Source organism: Plecotus auritus (assembly GCF_963455305.1).
Source record: "Plecotus auritus genome assembly, chromosome: 4".
NCBI lineage: Eukaryota > Metazoa > Chordata > Mammalia > Chiroptera > Vespertilionidae > Plecotus > Plecotus auritus.
The window spans coordinates 138,539,083-138,563,819 of NC_137775.1; the positions used below are offsets into that span (position 1 = coordinate 138,539,083).

The 24,737-nt window shown below is 45.6% G+C and overlaps 3 protein-coding genes across 8 annotated transcripts in view; 2 read left to right on the plus strand and 1 right to left on the minus strand.

Annotated features, from left to right (window-relative positions):
- Positions 1-824: 824 nt before the first annotated feature.
- On the plus strand, positions 825-4,582 carry TMEM139 (transmembrane protein 139). The gene is made up of 3 exons (XM_080664313.1): positions 825-988; positions 2,004-2,253; positions 2,741-4,582. The coding sequence occupies exons 2-3, from the start codon at positions 2,021-2,023 to the stop codon at positions 3,153-3,155; spliced, it is 648 nt and encodes a 215-aa protein (XP_080520439.1). The 5' UTR covers positions 825-988; positions 2,004-2,020; the 3' UTR covers positions 3,156-4,582.
- A 229-nt stretch (positions 4,583-4,811) lies between these two features.
- Positions 4,812-23,492, plus strand: CASP2 (caspase 2). 6 transcript variants are annotated; one of them, XR_013960384.1, is made up of 13 exons: positions 4,879-5,032; positions 9,096-9,246; positions 9,546-9,713; positions 9,862-9,943; positions 10,506-10,600; positions 10,874-11,050; positions 16,535-16,663; positions 16,798-16,888; positions 16,974-17,034; positions 20,834-20,983; positions 21,159-21,268; positions 21,420-21,787; positions 23,228-23,491. XR_013960384.1 is itself a non-coding variant. In XM_080664297.1 (11 exons), exons 1-11 carry the CDS (start codon positions 4,959-4,961, stop codon positions 21,549-21,551), a joined length of 1,359 nt encoding a protein of 452 aa, XP_080520423.1. In that variant the 5' UTR covers positions 4,853-4,958; the 3' UTR covers positions 21,552-23,492. The 6 variants fall into 6 exon arrangements, 3 of the variants coding, with proteins under 3 accessions (XP_080520424.1, XP_080520423.1, XP_080520425.1); XR_013960382.1 differs by having other exon boundaries at positions 21,420-23,492; XR_013960383.1 differs by lacking the exon at positions 16,974-17,034 and having other exon boundaries at positions 23,228-23,492.
- The window catches only part of FAM131B (family with sequence similarity 131 member B), a 75,599-nt gene continuing 59,596 nt past the window's right edge, over positions 8,735-24,737 (minus strand). Inside the window, exon 9 of the transcript XR_013960386.1 lies at positions 8,735-9,250. The gene's annotated coding sequence lies outside the window, so the exon portion shown is untranslated. The remainder of the gene's footprint in view (positions 9,251-24,737) is intronic.

Consider the following 24,737-nt stretch of genomic DNA (forward strand, 5'->3'; position numbering starts at 1 on the left):
GTCCAGGCTATGCCCCATGACTGTCCTTGGGATTAGACTTGTGCCCCATTACCTGATACTCCCCTCCGTTTGTCCAGTGGTAACTCTCTGAAGGCATGGCACCCAGCCTTGTCTATCCTTCTCTGAGTCTCTAGGACAAGGTGTGCTTCCAGCCACTCTACACCTCCCAGCATCTGCCTCACCCAGATTTACTGCCTGACCACAACTGAAAGAGTGGGTCCTGGGCCTCCATTGTGTTTAGTAAGCACCTGCTATATGTCAGGACCTGAGTTAGTTGCTGGGATTTAATCACTAATCACTCTCCATAAGAAGCTCGCAGTGGAAAAGTGTGTAAACAGAAAATTACTATATAAACAGATAAAGGCTGAGACAGGAGTAGGATGGAGTGCTGTGGTCACACAGAGGAGACAGCCTCCACAGCAGGCATCACCTTGGAGGTGGCTTTTGAAGAATCAAGAGTTAACCATGCCAAGAAGCATACACACAAACTCGTCTTACAGGTCTGCAGAAAACAATCAGTTCATAGAAAAGGTACTGTGGCAGTGAAAGCAGAACACACCATTCCAGGCCCACAGCAGTACTTACAGTCTGCAGGGCACAGTATAATCTACAGAGATTAAAACAAGCTGTGATCTCTGTTCCCAGGCACAATATATATTCCCCTAAACATATGGCAAACTGCTCTGAATACACTGCGCATTGAGAAGGGAGGACAGGTGAATTTAACTCTGGTCCTAAGTACAAAGTTCACTGGGGCGGGGAGGAGAAGCACTCTCATTAAGGCACTGAAGGGGGTGGATGGAGTGAGAAAAAATCAAGGCGGGGACCCAAGAGGTCAGCCTGATGGAGAAAGGGAGGAAAATGAAGCCTGGGCTGGAACTCTGAGGCTGGGGCAGAAAAGAGGGTGGGGCCAGTGGGCTCCACCTCCTCCCCGCCTCCCACTTCCCCCACAACCTACTTTCTTTGGAGTCTGGTCCAGACTGGTGAGGTAGGAACTCCTAAGGCGGGTGACAGGTGGCGGGAGGATCATGGGATTGGGGCAGGGGTGTAAGGAGGGGACCTGGCTCCTTTGTAGAGTCTGTGAGTCCTTGCTGTGCAGAGTTCGGGGAACTCCTGACATGGTTGCCTGCGAGTTGCTGCTGTGCTGCAAAGGAAAGAAGCGTCCTCTTCCCACCAACCTCCCAGCCCCTGTTAACTGCAGGCAGGAAACTAGAAATGTGAGCTTACTGAGTTAGAGCCAGGAGAGGGTGGAGGACCTAGGTGGATGTGAAGTGTAGAGACGTCAGAAGTTATCTGGCTTCTGTCCATGGCCCTAGGCCTTTGTAAGATTCTCACGCAGCTGTGGCCCTGTGGCTAGCTATGTTGTGTCTATGTGCATTTTCTCCCTCCAACCGAGCAGAACACATTTACTGACTGGAGTAAATGTGAAGGTGGGGTCAGACACGAGGTAAGTGGCGCCCTCTACTCCCTACTCACCCCAACAGGGTCTTATTGAGGGCCCTGCCTGGACAGCTGGGGAATGGAGGTCCAGTGCAAACAGTAATAGAAAAAGGGCAGGTCCTGCCCCATCACCTGGATTCCAGAGATGCCAGTGAACCCCAAGGCCCCAGGGCCCACCCAGGACTGGATCCTGATGTGGAATGATAGAACTGGGAGAATCCAGGGAAGAAGGAAAAAGGAAGGGGGGCAGGGCCATGACACAGTAAACTGGCTTGATGGCTGGGAATCAGAACTCTTGGGCAGGCTGGGAATCAGAACTCTTGGGCAGGTGTCCTGGCTTATTCCACACATCCTGATACCCTGGGACCCTGATCCAGTGTGAACCTACAGAGAATTACAGAACTGGAGAGGATACTGATGATCATTTATTTTGGCCATTTATTTGATTTGAGATTGAAGAGCCTGAAACCCCCAAAAGGTGTCTAATATGGTTACTTTGGAATCTGTCCCAGCCATGATGCCAGTTGCTGGTTGAGACACAACAGCTGTGTATCTTTTTGCAGGAGCCTGGGGAGGGGCCATGTTGCCGAGCCAGTTGTGGGGGAGACTGGAGAAGCCACTTCTCTACCTGTGCTGTGCCTCCTCCTTCCTGGGGCTGGCTTTGCTGGGCATACGGCCGGACATCGTCCCTGTTGCTTATTTCTTTCTGACCTTGGGTGGCTTCTTCATGTTTGCCTGCCTGCTGGCCTGTTTTCTGGAATGGGTGTTCCAATCAGTGCAGCCGGACAGCCCAGGGGCCTCGGGCAACGCTCGGTGAGTCAAAGGGTGGGCAGCATTGAAGGAATATACTGTGCCAGTGATTTTCAACCTTTTCCATCTCGTGGCACACATAAACTAATTACTAAAATTCTGCAGCACACCAAAAAAATGTATTTTTTTTTTTTGCTGATCTGACAAATGTAATAGCTATAATCTTGATTCGTTCACACCATACAGCTATTGTTGTGATGGCTACTGTCATTCTTTTAGACAGCCTAAGGGGAAGGTCAGTGCCTTTGACTAAGTAGTCAGGTATTGCATGTTATAAATTCTTGGAGCACACTGGTTGAAAAATCACTGCACTGTGCCCATTCTCCCTGTGTCTCTCTAGTCTCTCAGACATACGGGCTCTGCTTTCCACCTCTATCACTGGTATCAGTTAGAGGAGGGGTCAGAGGCTATGGAGGGGTCTTTTGTTGGTAGAAGATAGAAAAGGGCTCCTTTCAGTAAGCCACCAATGACCTTATTTCTCCTTCGTCAGGGACAATGAAGCCTTTGAGGTGCCACCCTATGAAGAGGCCGTGGTGTTGGAATCACAGTGCCGCCCCCAAGAGTTGGATCAACCACCTCCCTACAGCAGTGTGGTAATCTCCCCAGGACTGGTGGAGGGACAGCCTGGCCATACAGAGGGGCCCAGGAGAGACAGAGTGGAAAGGCGAGTGGGCTCAGAGGGGTCTATGACCCCAGGAAGTGCTGGAAGAGCTGCTATCAGCCTTCGGCTTCGGGGACCACGAGTTGTGTCCACTGCTCCTGATCTGCAGAGCTTGGGCATGCTCCCCAAATTGGAGTCGCTCCCCAGATTGGAGCCTCTTACTCCACCGCCTGACTATGATGTCAGCTTCAGTCACCCTGATGATGACAATGTTTTTTATGAAGACAACTGGACACCCCCCTAACAGACTTTCCCAAGTTATATCATATCTCTGCACCAGACCCACTCATTCATTTGACCACTTTTCCCAGTGCCTGCTGGGAACTGGATATCACCAATGGGAATTTTAACCCAGAGGGGAGTTAGGCTACGGTAAGCCCTTCTCAGTTGAGATGCTGGTGGTACAATTTGAATTTTTCAGGTGACAATCAGAAACCTAACCCATAATCGTTATTTTTAGAGTTAGACTGAGGGTGAGATGAGACAGTGATCCAGAGAATCTGGAGAAGAAAAGAAACAACATCTGAGTGACAGTTACGTTGCCTCTGCTCTGGGTGCTTTGCCTCTATTAGATCACCTAGACTTCCCAGCATCGTAAGGTAAAATCACCCTCATTTGAAAAATGAGGATTCCAAGGGTCAGAGGAGTTTGATTATTTGCACAGGAGCACAGTGCTAGTAAACAGCATAAAAATAGCTTGAACTCTGATCTTCTGATCCGAAAGCCTATGATGTTCTCAAAACAAGGTAGCCAGGCCATCTGCACATCTCTCAGTCTGTCTCAGACAACCGCTGGTGAGGGATGGTAGACAGAGTGGGGGACCAGTTGTGTCTGCAGACAGGGTGGGCTGAGAGTGATCAGGAATGTGCCCAGCCTCCTGGAGGCACAAGACTAGTCAAAGCTGTGATAATCCCTGCTCCACATGGGAAGCAGTTCTGGCCCAAGGGCTACAGAGCAGTGCCCAATGAGGGATCCCCATCCTATTGGGAAGCAGTGGAGTAAAACTGCCCTATAATTAGGGTCTTCCCATTCTGAGAATGGGTGGAGAGGTGGATCAGCAAGGATAAAGCGTGAGCTTCTTGGCAGAGGTGGCAGAGTATCTAAGGATAGATACTCTTGCGTCATCCAATGTGAAGGCTGGAATCAATTGCACTGACTCTCATCGCTTCAGTCTCACCCCTGCACTCTCACTGCTAGGGTTTTACATCAGCCCCGGCCCTGCTTCCTCACATCCCAACTAAACACTAGATTCAGCCGTGGGCAAACTACGGCCCGCGGGCCGGATCCAGCTGTTCTATCCGGTTCTCTTGCTCTCCCCTCCGCTCCTTTACTTTGAATTTATATTAGTTCACACAAACACTCCATCCATGCTTTTGTTCTGGCCCTCCGGTCCAGTTTAAGAACCCATTGTGGCCCTCGAGTCAAAAAGTTTGCCCACCCCTGCACTAGATTGTATGGAACAGGCATGGCAAACTATGCCTGGTTTATTTGGCCCGTGTTAGACTCTGGAATCATGCGCTGGGAGTTGCTCAACCACCAACGACCAACCCTCCTCTTCAGTGCGCTCCCACTCTGGCCTCCAGTCACTGAGCCGGTACCGTCTGGCGCCTCCTAGTGTTCCCCGCTTCCTTACCCTCTCCCCAACATTTCAATAAAGTGCAAAGTCCGGCCACACGCCTCTCTGTAAAGTTCTTGCAATAGGCCAGGTGGGCGGTGCGGGGGAAGGAGCCATGATTTCCGCGGGAACCCACGACCAATCGCATTCCCACGTACGGCGGGGCGGCTCCTTGCTCTATGCCCACCCCTTCCTTTTCCGCCGAGGGCGCGCTCTCACTCCATTGGACAGCGCGTCCACCGGCAGGCTCTGCGCCTGCGCGCGCAACGAGTGACAGACGGGGCGGGGTGGCCTTGCCGAGGGGTGGGACCAAGAGAGGTAGAGCGCAGGCGCGTTGTGGGCCGCCAGTCGGGAGAGGGATGTAAAGGACTCGGAGGCTTTCAGTTTGCTTGGATCGTGGGCGGTGCGTGCACAGCCCGGGAAAAGCGAGAAATGGCGACGCCGATCGCGGGCTCCCGGCCCGCCCTCCCCCTAAACGGGCTAATGACCGCTGACAGGGGACGCAGGTGAGTGAGGGAAGATCCCAGGGGTCCTTAGGGGGGCCCAGGGAAGGGGATCGCGCGGCTCAAGCGTGTGGCCCTGGCGCCTCTCCCCACCTTGGACCCCCTAAGGAGCCTTGTCCGAGCTTGCTGCCAGGAGTGAGAAGCCGGGCTGCACCCCCCAGGAGCGCGCGGGCCTCTTCTCGGCCACGTCCCTCCCTGACCAGCCTGGATTCGTGCAACCCAGGGGGGCTTTGAACAAGGGAGCTCTTTCCATCCCTGCCAAATCTCGGCTTCTCTTAAAGATTCTTCATCTTTAAATCTTTCAGAGTCTTTCCCCTGCTTCCCTTCTGAGGAACTCTATCCCCTTAACCGATGAGACCTGCAGACCTCCTGATACCGCCTAATATGCATTTGATTTGGATTGGATATATCATGACCCGTATGGCTTTGGTTATAATGACCAGATTTTCGAAGCAGTCAGCACAGGCTTTGAAAGGGTGAGGGCACTTTGAAAGGACAAGGAGGTTCCCGAGGCTCCCCGTGTGTCTCCATCTCTGCCCCAGTTACAGCATTTAATGGCAGACATCACTAGGATAACATGTAAGTGCCTTCTGGTCCAGACCCAGAAGATTAATTGAAGACTTCGGAACTGAAACTTGATGGAGGACACTGGATCAAGACTGAAGAACTCTCTTTGTGTCCTTTTGTCTACCCATGCCTCCCCTTCCAGATGTGTCCTAAAGTTCTAGGATGGTGGTTACTTTTGGAAAGTCCACCTTGGAGATTCACGGCATAATATGGAATACAGAAAGGAGCAGGTGTGTGGAAAACAGATGATGCTGCCCAGGCTGGTTTCTCAGTGGTTAGAGCGTCAGCTCTCAAACTAAAGGGTGTGTTTCTGGTCAAGGGCACTTACCTTGGTTGCTAGCTGGATCCCAGCCCCCATCAGGGCACGTGTGGGAGGCTACCAATGATGTGTGTCTCTCACATCTATGTTTCTCTCTACCTCTCCTTTCCACCCTCTCTAAAAATCAGTGGGAAAAATACCCTTGGGTGAGGGTTAACAAAAAAGAAAACAGATGATGCTTCAGATTAAACCCAAGTAAGTTTTTGATTGAAAATTCAAGTATGGGATTTGAAAGGGTTAAGAACTGGGAGTCGATTATTGAATTATGAGTATGGATGAGACAGACTAGGGACAGCTTCTTTCAGAGGTTCTTACTATCAACATTTAAGGGTAGACCAAAGGTCCTCTGGAGGAATATGGTGGGCATAGAGAGGACCTGGAGAGAATGGTGTCATGGGATCCAAGGGAGGAAAAATTTATTTTGTTTGTTTTAGTTTTATTATTATTATTATTACTAGTGGCCTGGTGCACGAAATTCGGAGTGGGGGGGGGGGGGGAGGCAGTGTTCCTCAGCCCGGCCTGCACCCTCTCCAATCTGGGACCCCTTGAAGGATGTCCTACTGCTGGTTTACAGGGATCGGGCCTAAACCAGCAGTCGGACATCCCTCTCACAATCCAGGACTGGTGGCTCCAGCCGCTCACCTGCCTGCCTTATTGCCCCTAACCACTCTGCCTGTTGGCCTGCTCACCCCCAACTGCCCCCCCTGCTGGCCTGCTCACTCCAAACTGCCCGCCCCCCACTGTCCTGATCACCTCCAACTGACCCCCACTGACAGCCTGCTCACCCCCAACTGCCCCCCCACCCCCACCACCCCCCGCTGGTCTGCTTACCCCCAACGGCCCCTGCCGTCCCATCCTGGCCTGATCACTCCCCCTCCCCCCAGAGACCCAAGGTCCCAGCCCCCCCCTTTTTTTCTTTTTCTTTTTTTTTTTTTTTTTCAGCGCCTCCTTGAGTGGAGGCCAGGGCTGGCTGGAAGCAAGTATCTAGGATTTATTTATCTTCTATAATTGAAACTTTGTAGCCTTGAGCGGAGGCCAGGGCCCGCCAGAGCTGGCGGGAAGCTTGGCTTCCTCCATTGCTGGGGCAACCCAAGCCTCCTGCTTGCTCCAGCTCTGTGGCTTGCCATCTTGGTTGGGTTAATTTGCATACTCCTGATTTGTTGGTGGGTGTGGCTTGGTGTAGCAGAGTGATGGTTAATTTGCATGTTTCTCTTTTATTAGTGTAGGTTATTATTTTAGAGAGAGGAAGAGAGAGAGAGAGAGAGAAACATTGACACGAGAAGGAAACATCAATAGAGAAAAACATCGATGTGAGAGGGAAACATCAATAGGCTGCCTCCTGCATGTCTCTTACCAAGGATGAGCCCAAAATCTAGGCATGTGCCCTGACAGGGAATTGAACAAGCAACCTTTCAATGCTTGGGACAACGCCCAACCTACTGAGCCACACCAGTCAGGGCTGCTTTAGTTTTATGTTCACCAAAGTTAACAGCAGTTCTAGCTGGTTTGGCTCAGTGGATAGAGTGTCAGCCTGCGGACTGAAGGGTCCTGGGTTCGATTTCAGTCAAGGGCACATGCTCCAGTTGCGGGCTCGATCCCCAGCAGGGGGTGTGCAGGAGGCAACTGATCAACGATTCTCTCTCATTATTGATGTTTCTATCTCGCTCTCCCTCTCCCTTCCTCTCTGAAATCAATAAAAATAAATAAATAAATAAATAAATAAATAAATAAATAGTTAACAGCAACAGGCACATATTAAAATGAGTATGGCAAAGCCTTTTACAAATGAGGTTGGCCTCATTACACTTATTTTTTCTTGAGTTTTATCATTGTTATTGCTTTGGTGTGTTCTGAAGTGATTATTAAATAGTTTTGATTTCTGTCGATTGTGTTGTAGCAGGTTTTTACTGAAAGTTTGGGGTAACAGGAGTCTTTCAAGAAACAAGAAGTTTAAGTGCAATTTAAAACATCACTACTGTTCTAAACCCAAATTGTAACATAGGTTGGCTGCTTCCAACCCTGAGAATGTGTTCCTGACCACTTCCTCTGCCTTGGGATCCCACATGCTGTCTTGGATCTCTCTCAGCTCTTCCAAGACCATTCTTTTTTCTTCTGTAACTACAAACCTCTCACCTAGAGTAAAGCCAAGTACATTCTACAAATGCATGGTATTTCCCTGATTCTAAGAAGCACATTGTAGCATCAAGATGGATCTTTAAATAGGGTTTTAAGTGAAGCTATTACCATATCCCTTTCTCACTGCCATCAGGCTCTTACTACTATCATATATTTGGAAACGGACTAAGCAGGCTGGCGAGCTCTAGATTTACATAAACTAGGCACATAGATAATATACATTTAAATGAGATTCTTTTAGTTCATAAACAGAAACTGATCTCTTTCCAAACCAATAGCAAAACTAAGGAATCCTTGAAATAAAGATATCCCTAGTAAACTAAATTATGAAAATAATTTAGCCTTTATGTGCTTTAACTCTTTAAGTGATTTCAAATTATGGTGATTGTGTCCATCATTGGTATTTATCTACTATGACTTCCTGTCATACTTTCTACTTATCCAGTTCTTACAGGATTCTGATAATTTCTAGTCATATTTTGTCACAGGAACTTAAAGTTTGAAAAGCCATAGTTATAATTTGTATAATTAGACTAGATAGAGTGTGTTTGTGTGTTGTCTCATTTACTTTCCATTAGAGCTGGCCGTTGGTTTGAATTTTTGCCATTGTATCAAATTATTTTATTCTTCACCCAGAATCATTTAAAACTTACATCACTTTCAGCAGCCTAGATAAATAATGTGAAGTGTTTTTTGAAATAATTCTTTTAATTGAAATTGGTCTGTCTGAGGAATATTCCTTCTCATGAATACATGTGTGCTTGTGTGTATTTTTGATAAGATAGCTTTTTCCCTCCTCTAAAGAAACCATTTATCTCAGACAATGCTCTCAGTTGAACATACTCTATAAAGAATTACATCATTTCCTTATGCTCAACATGTTATTGCTCAATACTTCTTTGATTTTAATGAGATTCGATAAAATAAACCTTGGTTATTCTAAGTTCTGTTCCTTTTGTTCTTCCTGCCCACACCTCTTCCACTCCATTCTTCTGGGCTGTATCTTCTGTATTGACAGCCTTTCTCTCTGCCTTTTATCTGTAGGGTATTGGGAGTGTGTGGCATGCATCCTGACCATCAGGAAGCTCTGAAAAAGAACCGAGTGCTGCTGGCCAAACAGCTGTTGCTGAGTGAACTGTTAGAACATCTCCTGGAACAAGACATCATCACCTTCGAAATGAGGGAGCACATTCAGGTATCTGGAGGCAAAAGAGAAAAGCCAAGTAAATTGGTGGTAGACGTAGGAACAGAGCATGATCAAGTGTAAAAAGGGTGTTGTGTCCTATTAAGGAATTGAAAATGCCCTTCTACCCTAAAGCATTGAACAGAAAAGGTATATAATTTAGGAATAATGGGAAGGGCTTCACCCATATTGTTTTTCCTGTGAAAGGAATTCTTGAAATGGATGATGACATTTTTAGGAAGCTCATCTGGAGAAATGGAATTATAGCTAGATATGTAAATATGATTTCATGTTTTATTCTTGTATTATAGGCCAAAGTGGGCAGTTTCAGCCAGAATGTGGAACTCCTCAACTTGCTTCCCAAGAGGGGTCCCCATGCTTTTGATGCCTTCTGTGTGGCCCTGAGGGAAACCAAGCAGGGTCACCTGGAGGATCTGTTACTCTCAACCCTCTCTGGTCTTCAGCATGTATTCTCACCGGTATGGAGCCCTAGACACGTGGTGTGTTGAGAAGGGTTAGTTTGGTGGGTAAGGAATTTATGAGACAGGGTGGGGAGACTAGATCTTTGTTTTATTGGGACTGGACCATCTCCCTGAGACCTTGCATGGGGCTCCTGATTTCTTACAGTTGAGCTGTGACCACAACTTGAGTCTGTCTTTCCCGATGTGTGAGTCCTGTCCTCCTCACAAGCAGCTCCGCCTGTCTACAGGTGAGAATTGATGGAATAAAATGGGTCCCACAAATTGACTTCCCTTTTCTTAACTGGTATCTGACTTTGCCCTGGAATGATAACTTTTCATTCATATTGGGAACAGTTTCCTCGGTGAATTTGTTCAGGACTAGCTGGGCAGTTTAGATGGGGTATTGGTTATCCTATTTCCCTTCCATCATAGATGATGTTTTTATGGTAATTGGCCCTTGGAGCAACTTGTATAGGTAGGAAATTCCTGCATATGGTTGGCCTGTCTCCTCTATGAAGCTGAGTTATTGTAGAATGAGGAAAGACATCATCAGCCACTAGCCTGCTGATTGAGATGCTTTGTGATTAAACAAGGCTTTTATCATATATCCAATTCAGTAATTCAGAAACTTGAGTACCTAATTATATTTAGGCTAAGTAAACAGGTCTCTGACCTCATGGATCTTACAAATTTAGGGGAATGGGCAAGACCAGTAATTATTAAATCCCCAGTTCAAAGGGTGCCTGAAGTTATGAAGTACTAGGATTGATGCATAGATTGTGTGCTAGCTTTTGGCTTTCTGTGCCACAGATACTGTGGAACACTCCCTAGACAACAGAGATGGCCCACCCTGCCTTCAGGTGAAGCCTTGTACTCCTGAATTCTATCGAACACACCACCACCTGGTGAGTCTGGCAAAATGGCACGAGGAAAGAGTTGGGAAATGAGATGTCCTCTCTGGGCATGTGAACTTAGTTTGTGTACACATTCTCTCCCTGTTTATTAGTCAGAAAGTCTTCGCTGGTGGAAGTCTTCTATGCCCATATTTCTGTCTTGACCTGGTGGGGTTCAGAAGAGTATGATGTCTGTGTTTTCTTGAAATGTGTCACCTAGTTGCAACGGGAGGCGCAGTTTCTGTCCTCAAGAAGCTCTGGGTCTAATTGGCGTCCCCTCCCCAGGCCTATAGGTTGCAGTCTCGGCCGCGTGGCCTGGCACTGGTCCTGAGCAACGTGCACTTCACTGGAGAGAAGGACCTGGACTTCCGCTCCGGAGGGGATGTGGACCACAGCAATCTAGTCACCCTCTTCAAGCTCTTGGGCTATAATGTCCATGTTCTACTTGACCAGACTGCACAGGTACCCGATGCAGAATTTGGGGCCAGAAACCACTGCAGCTTCTCTGCTTGCTGGGCTGTGTCTTACTAGTTACTTTACTCCTTACCTTTTTGCTCACTCTTTTCTGCCTCTCACCTTGCAATCTAGTTTTTATTTTAAAAAATAACTAGGGTCAGCCAGCTACTTCAGTATTGATTTCTCAGAAGGCTGTGCTGTCCTTGCTGAGTAATAAAAGTCCACGGTTGGGTTCTCATTTTTTCATGCTCAGCTAATTAATTCCCCGTCACTCAGGGAATGAGGAGACACTGAGATTCACCCAACCAGCTCAGAAGGATATTTCTAAGCCAAGGCTACACAGGACATTTATTTCTTGGTTAATCATAATAGGAGTCTAGTTATTGTTGTAAAGATTACTTTGACAGATAAAATTGTAGCAAATGGGAGTTCGCTGGAATTGCCCTTGTAAATATTGTTTTGTGGCAGTTTAATGAATTAACATATAGGAAAATTCCTTGTTTTTAAGAGTTGTGTGGCCACAAGGCAGATATTAGGGTAAATTACTTCTGGACTAGATGCCTGCAGATCATAAGCATCATTATGAGTTATTCCTCATTAACCTCAGTTAACCAACTACACTTCCAACTTTATTACCTTCGGCTATTTCTGTTTTGAAATTGTAATAGCCAATTGGTGAATTAATATTCTTCATTTTGATTCCAGAATAGTAGTACTTTCCTGAACTTGCCTTTTGGAATGTCAGTGGTAAAATTAAAGTTTCTGGGAGATTCACTTTGATCTTTTGAGGTAGATCTTTGTTTTATCTTCAGTCTTATTTCCGGCACTTATTTCTGGTAGGGGTCTCTGTTTTGCCTTCAACATTGTCTGCGGTCTCTGTTTCCCTCTCTCAGCTGTCTTGCTTCTGTGAGGAAAATGATGTATTTGCTATACTTTGGTAAGGCCAGTTTCACCAATAGGTTCTCAGGTGTTCTCCTTTGCATGCTGTTCTTGCCAGCTTTCCAGTAACAGCTCTTGCAGAGAAGTAAGGCCACCCTTGCTCCAAGCCATGGCTGAGCAGCTGCTTTAGTCATCTAGTATTGAAGTAGGTCATCTGCTTTCCTGAGAGGTCTGTTGGGAATCAGCCATGATTCCTACAGAGGGAATCCTGTTAGAAAGTCTTAACAAGAGGAATGCTTTCTATGCTTCCCTACAGGTTCTGCTCTGGTTGTTTCTTTTACTAGGAATTTATGCTGTCCTGGTTTTCCATATTGTGTGTAGTCAGTGGGAATCTTACATGCACGATAGTGAAAGATACAGTCGTGAGTCACCAAGTCAGCTGTATACTGTTGTTTTCAGAGACAGTCAGAACAATGTGTGGATCTATGAGCCCATTTCATAAACACCATTCCTGTTTATGTTAAACCTGATGCAGACTCAATCAAAGACCTACTGGATTCTCATTCTCTGGTTACATTGTTCTGTAACTGCAATTGTGGTAACATCAAATTTTGAGTACCTTAGAATGGGCAGACTGTTAGGTACCAGAGATTTAAAAATGTGGACCTTGAGTTCTGGGGACCTCAGTTAGATGAGAAAGTCTTGACAGCAGCAAAAAAGGAAGCATGTCTCGTGTATTCCCAAAGACCAAGCAAAATTAGAGACAGTTTCTTCTACAATAGTTAAGAGGAAGAAACAATTGCCTAGGTAGATATTGTCTGATGGATAAGTGGAGACTTGAACTGGCCTTGAAGGATAGAAGTTACGAAGGTAAGAGAAGTGGTGAAGGGATCCTAGGCAGGGAGAATAGCGTGTGGACAGGAAATGTATGTATGATGTTAGGGACCTAGTAGGTGAACCAAATGCCTAGGGCAAAAGAGTGCCGGAAATAAGATTGAAGATAAAGGGACCAGAATGCATAGGGCCTTGGATGTCTTCCCAAAGGAATTAGACGTCCTTGTTTTGACATTAGAACATCATTAGTAATTCTTGAGCAGAAAATGATGGATTATTCACGTGATGATTCAAAAAGATTAATGTGACACCATTGTAAAGAATGGAGTAGAGACTAATGGCAGGAAACCCACTTTGGAGTTAAAATCATAATGCCGGTACAAGATGGTGAGGGCCTGGACACCCTAGTGCAGCGGTCGCCAACCTTTCGGACCTCACGGACCACCGGTGGTTGGCAACTGCTGGTCTAGTGGACCAAAAAGGAAAGAATATATGTGAAAGCAGTATAATGGCATGGTTGTACTTTCATTGCTTGGTGATTGAATGACTGCATATAAAGGGAGATGGAAAAATTAAGTGAGAAATTGAGGGCCTCAGAGGAAGTCGAGACCCAAAGATGTAAATTTGGCAATTATTTGTGTAGGAAAAATACTTAATGAGAGTATGAGATCTTTGAAAAAGAGTAACAAGAGCAAAAGGCTTAGGGCTGAACCCTGGGAGATAGCCCTCCATGTAGCCTAATCCTCAGCTCTAGAGATTCAGAGACGCAAGGAGGACATTGCAGAACCGGTTTCTGGCGGTGGCCAAACGCTCAGATGCAGTACGATCAGGTAGGCACGGTGGGGGTGAGAATTTGGTGCACTGCACATCTGCACTGAATACTTTCTTCCTGGAAGGACCTCACAAGAAACTCTTGTTATATAATTATTTGGCGAGCAAAGAAACAGAATCCAAAAAATTAAGATCCCCTCTTTTTGCCTTCTATTACAACTTTTTTACTTTCCGTTTAAAAATTGGAAATAGTAAGTAGTCTTATAGGGAATCCTCTTTTCTTGACAGTGCGAGAGCGCTCACTGGTCTTTCACTGCTCGTGTTGGTTTTCATTTCTTCTCTTTGGCATCAAAGTCTATTCTCATTGCATCTCCTTCATGAGGCTGCTAGTTCTAGAATTACAATTTATCATATATAAAGAAATAACCCATTTTAAGTGGCAAATTTTCTTTTGCTATATGGTATTGGTTTTTAACTTGCAGTTGGGTCGCAGACTGCTTTGAGTGTACGATCAAGCAGTGGATCATTCCAGGAAAATGAAGCTATCCACAAAATTTTGCATATAATTTCAGATGGTTTGCAGGTTATTCGCTTCTCCTGTATCCCCAACCCCTAGCCAAAAATAAAGGCAAGACTGCTTTTTAAAGAAGTACTGTAATTTTATCTGAAATAAAGCTGCAGATGCTATTTTAAGCTATGCTAGCTTGGAAAAATTTCCCCAAATGACTAATCTCCATTTATTGAAAGGTTTAGTCATATCAATTCAGTTACAAAGTATGTGTTCTTACTTTGGACTTTCTTGTCGTCTGTTTGCTGACCTAATAATCTTGCTGAAGTTCAAAATGCTCGTCTTTTTATTCCCTTCCACAAAGAAACTTAACTTCAACTACTACTTGCTAAATTGTTACGGTCATCTCCAGAGGAGCACTCATACTTACGTATTCTCTTGGGGTTATATATTCTTGAAACAAGTCAATTTTGGATATCTTTTATTACCTTAAGATTTCCAATATTACGGTCAGCTTCTACTTGCCCAGAAAATATACATACTTTTTCAACAGAGCCAATTTCTCCATTTCCAGTTATGTTGCAGACTTACAAGTCTTGTATAATGAAGTCTCAATTATGTGCAACAGAAGTACAGTTGGCCTTTGAACAACACAGGTTTAAGCTGCATAGGTCCACTTACATGCAGACTATATATCCCCAGGTTTCTCATTCGCAGATTCAACCAACCTCAGATCAGTATTTTCGACCCACTGTTGGAAATCTAAAGATGTGGAGGGCTGACTGTATGCCTTGTTCTACGCCATTTTATATAAGGGACTTGAGCATCTGAGATTTTGTTATCTGTGAGGAGTCCTAGAAGCAATCCCCCACAGATACTGAAGGACAACTAGTTAACTTTTGGGGGAGTCAGAAGTATATATGGATTTTTGACTTTGTGGGTATCAAATCGCCCCTACCCACTGCATTGTTCAAGGGTCAACTAAATTGTAAACAAATAGATTGGTAGTTCTCAAACTTTGCATGTCAGATCACCCGAGGGCTTGTTAAAACACAGTTGCTGGAGCCCAAGACTTTGCACTTCTCACAAATTCCCAGGTGGTGCTGTTGTTGCTGCTTTAGGGACCACACTTTGAGAACCACTGCAACATATTACACAAGTGTGTGCTTTTTGTCGGGGGCTGTATATGGTGACTTTTCTGCCTGGATAGCATACTCATCTTCATTACAGTTCATTCAAATTCATAATAAAATAACTTATGTCTCTGTTGATCTCAGATAGGAGAGACAGTCCAGGCATCTTGAGTTGTAGAGGGAGACATAGGTTTAACAATTAGTATCAGGTTTTATATTATGGTATACTTTCGATTGATGGGCCAAATGCCTAAAGTAGAGAGGTACTTGTGTATGGCAACATAGTGCTAGATAAACAAAATTCTTTTAAAAAATTTTATTTTAACATTGATTTCAGAGAGGAAGGGAGAGGGAGGGAGAGATAGAAACATCAATGATGAGAGAGAATCATTGATCAGCTGCCTCCTGCACAACCCCTACTGGGGATCAAGCCCACAGCCTGGGCATGTGCCCTGACCAGGAATAGAACCATGACCTCTGGTTCAAGGTCAACATTCAACCACTGAGCCACAGCGGCCAGGCAATAAAGCAAGATTCTTAAATTGGAATACAAGGTTGATTAGTAATAGGGTTTTTTTTGGGGGGGTGGGTGGGAGATAATATTGTTACCCTTAATTAGACATACACATAATAATAATGGCAGGTCTTTTCAGGATGTGCCAGACATAGCTATAAGTCCTTTTTTTTCTTACAGAATGGGCTTAGAGTCTTGAGGGAACTTAATAACTTGTACCAGTTTTGAACCCAGAGGTTCAAATCTGTCTGATCCTGTGGCCTATGCATTTAGTCATGACCCTGACAGAATTTTCCAGACAGCATGCTCCTTCCTGAACAAGATGTTTTATACAGACATCATCACTGTCTCTGGGCACTTCAGATCTCAGACAGAAAACAGCATAGAAGGTCTGCTGTTCTCTAAATCATGGTCCTGTTAAGCCCTTTGTCACGGAGCAGTTTATTTCCTCGTGGCCCCATAGGTGATACTCATTCACCGCTCAGCAGGTGGTCCCCCTGTGCCACTAATGTACAACAGTATTTGCTCAAAAGAAATCTGGTTGGTGATAGGGGGGTGGATAAAGTTAACTAGCTCTTGATTAGCTTCATTAGTGATGTGCTTTAATGCAGGAGTTCTTAGCATATCTCAGTCTGTGAATTTTGTGTGATTATATTAAGAATTTTGTGTCTGAAGTCATGCATTTTCTAGTGAATCCATGCTTTTTCTAGCCTCCCAATGGGTCTCTGACTTTACTTATCATTGACCACAGAAATCACTTTACCTTCTAATAACAAGGTTTCAGACACCACAGAAAAGCTTATATTGGTGCTGACTATAGTGAACAACACTAAAAGGTGTGTTTCTTTTAGGAAATGCAAGAGAAACTCCAGAATTTTGCCCAGTTGCCTGCTCACCGAGTCACTGACTCCTGCATTGTGGCCCTCCTCTCTCATGGCGTGGAGGGCGGCGTCTATGGTGTGGACGGCAAGGTGCTTCAGGTGTGTACAGTCTTGTGGATGGTGCTGGATCACGTCTGTCCCCTTCGGCCTGTGCTGGCTGCTGCTGTGTGTATAAGACTCAGAAGATCCTATTGTCCACTTACCCTCCCTTCTCCCTTATTCCTTTCCACCAGCTACAAGAGGTGTTTCGGCTCTTTGACAATGCCAACTGCCCGAGCTTACAGAACAAGCCGAAAATGTTCTTCATCCAGGCCTGCCGTGGAGGTGAGTGCCCTGCAGGACGAGCACTGGGGTGGCGGCTCCTGGGCAGCCTCCCCCCAGCTCTCACTTTCCTGTTTGCTCCTCTCAGGTGCTATTGGATCCCTTGGGCACCTCCTTCTGTTCACTGCTGCCACCGCCTCTCTTGCTCTGTAAGTGTCCCCGATGCATGGGGTGTGCTGGGACCTGGGCAGCCCATGGCTCTCAGGTCGGTCAGCTCTCTGCATCGCCATGCCTGTTCTCAAGACTCTTTTCTGAGGACTCGGACTTTTTTCTGTGCTTACCAGTAACCTGATATGCTTTTTTTGTTACTTCTTCCAGTTAAGGATTTCCTATCTCTTCTTCCTGTCCCTCTCACTTTATCCCTTCCTCTTTTTCTTCCTCCATCTCTTGTCCTCTTTTCCACTTTCTCCTTTTTCTCGACTTTTTACCTACCCTGCCATCCTTGCCTCCCTGCTTCATCATCCCTGTGCCATGCAGGACAGCAGGTACCAGGTCAGCCCTGGCTTCCTTCTCCTGAGCTGCTTCCCTTCCTCTTCTTTCTCGCATGCAGTTCTACCCCAGGACTCGGACTAGGCTCAGCAGACATGCGGGCTTGCTTACTGGGAGGAAACCAGTAATAACAAAAAACTAACTGCAATCAAATTCTGCCTCTACCACTGACTAGTTATATCAAGTCAGAGAAGTTACTTGATGTCCCTTTGTCTTCATTTCCTTGATATAAAATGTGGAGAATCATCAGGCCTATTTCATAGAGCTGTTGAGAGGATTAAATGAAATAGTGCATAGGAAGGGCCTGCTTAGCCCAGTGCCTGGCTCCTAGTAAATCCACCAAAACTGCCAGCTGTGGCTGTTATAACATGATCAGTGCTTTCGAAGGGCTTATAGGTTGGTTTAAAGGTCACTTTGTCCAAATATTCAAATAATTATTTTTATCTGTTGTATGTTCAACACATGTAAATGACTAATAATGTTTTTATTCTCCTAATATCACCAAAGAATATCATTTATTAAGGTCCTACAACATGACTAGGACTACACTAGGTAGTGTCACAAAAGCAAAGGAAAACGTGGTCTCTCCAAAGTGCCTACTAATTACTTGGAAAATACAGCAATATACCTGAAGTAGTTTTGAGTAGTTAAAGGCCTGAAGTAAGCAAGGGTGAAATTAGTGAGATACCAAACATATGAAGACACAAGCTGTAAGAAGTAGGTCATTTTAGGTCAGCTTAGTTTGAAGAGATTTGGGGGATATGATGAGGCTTAATTTGAACCCAGAACGATAAGATTTACATAGATATGGAGTAGCATATAGAGTCTTTTAGGAGAAGGGGCGGGGGGTGGTGATAATATGACAAGCACAGCAAGATTAAAAGGACGCGCCCCCACACACACCCCTCTCTTCCCCGAAAGAAATGATGTGCTGAATCAGAAGTATGCCCGGATGTAATTTAAAAACCGAGCGTCTGTAAGTATATAGTGAGATATGGCCACAGGGGGTAGAGCCAGCTGGTTATAAACCTTTAGTCACGACTGAGATTTGGGGCTTCAGCAGATAATAGTATGAAGCTTTGGGAGCTTAAGTAAGAAATTATGTGATGATTTTTTCCCAGGATAATCACCATGGCAGGAAGCTGCACTAAGAAAAGAGTATGTGAGGCAGGAACTTAGGTTTTTATTCACTTGCTGTTTTCCTAGGCCCAGAGCATTGCCTGATAGATGCATGGTAGCACTTAATAAATAGTGAATGAATGGATAGAGACTCTAGCGATAATGTGGAAAACAAATATGGGGATATTGGGAAGAAAGAACTAGTAACATTTATTAACAGATCTGAGGCCTGAAGGTAGGAAAGGAGTTTTCTTTCTCTTGAGGGACACCTTCAGCTTGGCCTAGTTCCTTCAGGAGGTGTCACCAGCAAAATAAAATGAAAGACATCCATGATCATTTTCTTCTATATTCAGAGATATACACACACAGTAGATCTGGATAGGGAGAAATGGCTCTGAATCTGAATCTTCTGTAAAATTAAATACTTAAACTTGAGCTTACCTGAATTTAGTTAGTATGGTCAATGTCTATAAAAAATATCACCCTCACCTGGCCACTGTGGCTCAGTGGTTGAGCATATGAACCTAGAGGTCAGGGTTTATTCCTGGGTAGGGTACATGCCTTGGTTGCAGGCTCGATCTCCAGTAAGGGGTGTGCAGGAGACAGCTGATCAATGATTCTCTATCATCGTTGATGTTTCTATCTCTCTCCCCCTCCCTTCCTCTGAAATCAATAAAAATATATGTTTTTTTAAAAAATACCACCTTCTCCATAGTCTATGAGGGCAGAGACTTTTTCTTCACTGTCTCTCTAGAGCAGTGGTACTCAACCTTTCTAATGCCACAACCCTTTAATACAGTTCCTCATGTTGTGGTGACCCCAACCATAAAATTATTTTCGTTGCTACTTCATAACTGTAATTTTGCTACTGTTATGAATCGTAATGTAAATATCTGTGTTTTCCGATGGTCTTAGGCTCTACAGACTATGTTGCGGCCCACAGGTTGAGAACCGCTAGCAGGGTCCCCTAAGACAGTGGTCGGCAAACTGCGGCTCGCGAGCCACATGTGGCTCTTTGGCCCTTTGAGTGTGGCTCTTCCACAAAATATCACGGCCTGGGCAAGTCTATTTTGAAGAAGTGGCATTAGTAGAAGTTTAAGTTTAAAAAATTTGGCTCTCAAAAGAAATTTCAATCGTTGTACTATTGATATTTGGCTCTGTTGACTAATGAGTTTGCCGACCACTGGCCTAAGACCATCGGAAAACACAGATATTTACATTACAATTCATAACAGTAGCAAAATTACAGTTATGAAGTAGCAACGAAAATAATTTTATGGTTGGGGGTCACCACAACATGAGGAACTGTATTAAAGGGTCATGGCATTAGAAAGGTTGAGAACCACTGCTCTAGAGCTTAAAACAAAAACAGTGACTGGCACATGGCAGTTGCTCAATAAATCTTAATTGGATCAATGAATCTTGGTTGTTTCCCCCCCAGTTCTTCAAGCTTCTCTTTCCTTCTAGGCTCTCTTACATGTTGCGTGGAGCAGGCAGTGTTGTAAAAAAGCATACTTATCTCTCTTTCCTACCGACATACCCCTTCCCATCCCCAAAATGAAACAACATCAAATAAGACTATGTCTGGGAATAGGTAAGGCCTCAGTCAAGAGGCGGGGCATGTGCTAAGGTAGGTTGAGAAACTACTGCTAAAACTTTTGAATATACAGTAGGTCCTCAGGTTACATCGGAGATTCGTTCCTACGGTGCAAGGTAACACGATTTTCGCCGTAAGTCGGAACCCACCTACATAAGCACCTACATCACTCACATGGAGCACATACACAGCAGTAATGAAGTAAAACAGTAAAAAAAATTTAAAAGAAAGAACAATTTCTTACCTTGTGGTAAATAAATAACAAAAACATAAAGCACATATACATAAGTCATAATGACGGAACTTTTTTTTAATATAAATAAATGGGAGATGGTGACATAACCACAAAACGACTACGTCAAGTTATCAATATTCTATTGTGTTTTGCAATAAAAAGCACCATGACTCAGGTGCGTTGTTCAGTGAGCAAGTGAATCATGGACAGAGGTGGTTTTTAGTTCTGTTTACCAGGGTATGTGACTCAGCACTTTGCCTGTCTTGCACAGAATAGACAGCTCAGACCATGTGTTTGGGCACCCCCCGGGGTAATGGCTGCATGCTAGGAGAGGAACGGGAGCAATGGGGTTTTTTTTGCATTTTAATTCATCAGCCCTAGGTTGGAGGCAGCAGCTGGAAATGGCTCTTCCCGGTCAAGGTTGTAGGGAACTTGGGCTTGTCTGTGACAGGCCCAAGAAAGATGAGAGGAAATAACATCCTTGTCCACTCTGTCTGCCTTCCTACAGATGAAACGGATCGTGGGGTTGACCAGCAGGATGGAAAGGGTCACGCCTTGTCCCCTGAGTGTGAGGAGGGTGATGCTGGTAGACAGGAATTGCTGAAGATGCGACTGCCCACTCGCTCGGACATGATATGTGGCTATGCCTGCCTCAGAGGTATTGTGAATTCTAGAACAGTCCAAACGATTACACTCTCCTATAGACTTGCACTTTTTCACGTACAGCTCTGATGGGGCGGGTACAACGTGCCATGGACAGCTAGTTTGGGATGTCCAGCTATGCAAGGTATCCCATAACCATCACACTGTGGTGACTTTTGTCCTGGTTGTAGGGACTGCTGCCATGCGTAACACCAAACGGGGTTCCTGGTACATCGAGGCCCTCACTCAAATCTTCTCTGAGAGGGCTTGTGACATGCACGTGGCTGACATGCTTGTCAAAGTAAGTCTCTCAGTCTGGCTCTGTGAACCTTTTGCCCTCCAGGGTGTTCTCCCTTCCTCCTCCCTTGCCCAGTCACCACCGAAGTCTCTCCACCCTTCCTATGAAAACACAAGATTCTCAGACTTTGGACCCTTGGTTTTTGCCTTTCCAGGTGAACGGACTTATCAAGGAGCGCGAAGGCTATGCCCCCGGCACAGAGTTCCACCGGTGCAAGGAGATGTCGGAGTACTGTAGCACCCTGTGCCGGCACCTCTATCTCTTCCCCGGACACCCTCCCACGTGACGCCACCGCCCGGCAACAGGGCCACGGATGGTGTGCTGGAGCTTCTGCAGGATCGCAGTTTCTGTCCTTCCCTCTCAGGGACTGGGAGTTTCAGGCTGGTTTCACAGCCTGCCATCCTTGACGTTGAGTTCCGGCCCACAGGCTGGTTCCCCCTGTGTGAGGCTCTCTCCTTGCGCTGGCCCTGGCTGGACTGGTTGCCAGCAACGTTTGGCTGCCGTAGAGGAGCCTGGTGAAAGGTGTGTGAGCATGGGGGCTTTATGGGGAGAGGCATGCAGGTCCTGCCCCAGGCTTTTGTAGGTAGCATTGTGGTCATTGCTTTTGTTATGTTAGTTAAGATGTCTAGGAGGTCATCTCCCGTCTTTCATATCCCAGCCCCTTTTGTCCCAGAGTGAGAGTCCTCATTTAATGTAGGCATTTCCCATGTGGCTTTGGAAGGACAAACAGGACTAGAGACACACGCTGCTGCTGTGTGTGTGGAACAGCCTGTGTATTCCTCCCATGTAGCAAGGCCACCGCAGGAAGGACAGTGCCACCTATGGCTCCTCTGGACTCAAGGAACCTGAGCTTTCAGCAGAGGCTAGGGGTCGGATGCCTTGTATCTGGAACTCATTTCATGCAGGGACATCCAAAAGGTCTTTTCTCTGAACTTTCACTGGAATGAGCCTGGCAGTGCCAGCAGGGGCAGGTGAGGGTGGAACGCTTCCTCATCCTCTAATCTGTCACCCTTTCTAGTTGTTCTCTCTCTGCTTCCTGCTTCTCCCCTCGTTCATGATATCCTGGTTACTGCTGCCTCCAAATCGGTCTAAAATACTACTTAATTGGCTGCTCAAGGATGTGATGTAGTTCCTTGTTCCTGCTTTCTGTTTCAGTGTTAAATCCTCTTGGATATTATATGGCCTATTTCCTTGTCCCCTATGTCTCTCTGTTTCAGGGAGGCCTTTGCTAGATGGCTATCCATGTTTGTTTACCCTAGGAGCCGTCCTTATCAGTGCTTACAGGAGACATTCCTGTTCCTGAAGGCCTCTCTGACTTCCATTCTTAGTACTGCAATCTAATATCTATATAACAGATTTGGTTTTTAAATATGAATCTTGGTCATGTCACTCTCCTGCTTGGAACCCTTTGGTTTCTTATTATACCTCACATAAAATCCAAACTCCTTACCTTGGCCTACAGGCCCCACCTTCCCCTTGAACCTTATTAAGTATTGCTTTTTCTCTAAGCAGCAACCCAATGGCTTCCTCAGTTTCAAACATTCTGAGCTCTTTCTTGTCATGAACCATTGCAGACACTCTCTGGGGGTCTACTGAGTGCCATTCCTCATCACTTGATTGGGTGGTTTATTCTTCAAGTGTCAGCTTAAATTCCACTTTCTGTAGAGGCCTTCTCAGGCCATTCTGTCTCTAAATGATCTATGTTTATTCCTGTGCCTGTTTAATTCCTTCATTGCACTTTTCATAATCTATGATAATATTTTCTTGCTTCCCTTGTTCATTCTGTCTCCTCTACTAGAAGCTCCATGAGGGCAAAAACTTTTTTGTTCATCAATATGTACCCAGTGCCTGGCACATGTTAGGGCTTCAGTAAATGTTGAAGGAAGCAACCCTAGCTAGAATCCTACTTTTTGACAATATACACAGTTGGGTGTTTTTTCATGTGTTTTGTTTTATTCACAGTTATTATCCCCTGAAGACATGACACATTGAAACAACTTCCTCTACATCTCCCATGGGGCCTGGCACAGTGCTCGGCCTGTATCATGGTTCAGGTGCTCAATAAATGTTCCTTCTGTGAGCCAGGTGGTTCGGAGACTTGTAGCCAAGCCCTCCCTACCCCTGGATCAGTATTGTATGGAAATATTTGGGTGATAAACCTTTCACTTCCCACTGCCAGATGTTGCATTGCCATCAGGTGCCAAATAAATGCTTATATTTATTACTGATATGTGTCTTATGTCTCTGTGTCTGCAGACAATCTTACGATGCCCGCATATTTTTCTTAGCCCCTTACAGCATCCCTCACCAGGCATACCCCCTCTTATTTTGCTGCCAATTTTTTAAAATTTTTAAGTTTTTCAATATATTTCTTTAATTGATTTCAGAGAGGAAGGGAGAAGAAAGAGAGATAGAAACATTAATGAGAATCATTGCTCGGCTGCCCCCTACATCCTCCCCTATGGGGGATTCAGCCCGCAACCCAGGCATGTGCCCTGATTGGGGGTCTCCTGATTCATAGCTCATCGCTCAACCACTGAGCCACACTGACCGGACTCTGCCAATTTTTTATTTCAGAGAGGAAGGGAGAGGGAGTGAGAGATAGAAACATCATTGATGAGAGAATCATTGCTCAGCTGCCCCCTGCACGCCCCCTACTGGGGATCAAGCCCGCAACACAGGCATGTGCCCTGACCAGGAATCAAACTGACCTGGTTCTTAAGTCAGTGCTCAACCACTGAGCCAAACCAGCCGGGCCCTGCTAAAATTTTTTTTTTTTTTTTTAGATGTCCAGGTTCACACCTGAGATAATCTTAGTTGTCATGACCACCAGCAGCTGCCCATAATATGGCCAGCACTGGCATTTCACACAGAAGAGATGAAAGAGTCATTAGCAAGCAGTGTTGCTTCTGAATTATTTCAAGTATGGGGTGAAGGCTGGAGAAACAGACTGGGCTGGAAATGGAGGATGAGGCGTATAGAATTCCTTAGCTCATGGTTCAATTTGGATTTCGGGTTTCCTAGGGTGAGCATAGGTTGTAAGAGAATTCCGGAACAGCCAGGGTAAGATCTAAGCAGTGGGCTGTGTGTAATTGGATTCTCAGGGTGCAATGTGTATGAAGCAGACCTGGAGAGGCAAGTGTGCCAGTGCAGGCAGGCTATGGAGGCTCAGCAAAAAGGGACATTCCGCAGGAGCATGTGGTGGGAAGTAGCTGGGGGCTGAATGTAAAGGAGGAAGAGCAGAAAGGGACTGAGTGGAGTGGAAGCATATCAGGTGGAGGGAGGGGAAGTAGCTGGAGAAGACCACTGGGGCAAAGGGCATGGGGAGTGGACTGAAGCTGATTGGCTGTACTGTAAGACACAACAGTGGAATATCCTCAAGGGAGGGAAGGATACAAAGTCTAGGAGAGGTTAAGAAAGTACTGGAAGAGTGGGGCTAACATAAGTCCCTGTTCTCTGGATAGGAAGGCTT

Bases quoted from the DNA above. Each gene is read 5' to 3' on its own strand.
- TMEM139 (XM_080664313.1), top strand. From the start codon at position 2,021: ATGTTGCCGAGCCAGTTGTGGGGGAGACTGGAGAAGCCACTTCTCTAC. The intron at 2,254-2,740 runs GTGAGTCAAAGG...CTCCTTCGTCAG, and splicing joins GGGGCCTCGGGCAACGCTCG to GGACAATGAAGCCTTTGAGG.
- CASP2 (XM_080664297.1), top strand. From the start codon at position 4,959: ATGGCGACGCCGATCGCGGGCTCCCGGCCCGCCCTCCCCCTAAACGGG. The intron at 9,944-10,505 runs GTGAGAATTGAT...TCTGTGCCACAG, and splicing joins GCAGCTCCGCCTGTCTACAG to ATACTGTGGAACACTCCCTA. The intron at 16,664-16,797 runs GTGTGTACAGTC...CCTTTCCACCAG, and splicing joins TGGACGGCAAGGTGCTTCAG to CTACAAGAGGTGTTTCGGCT.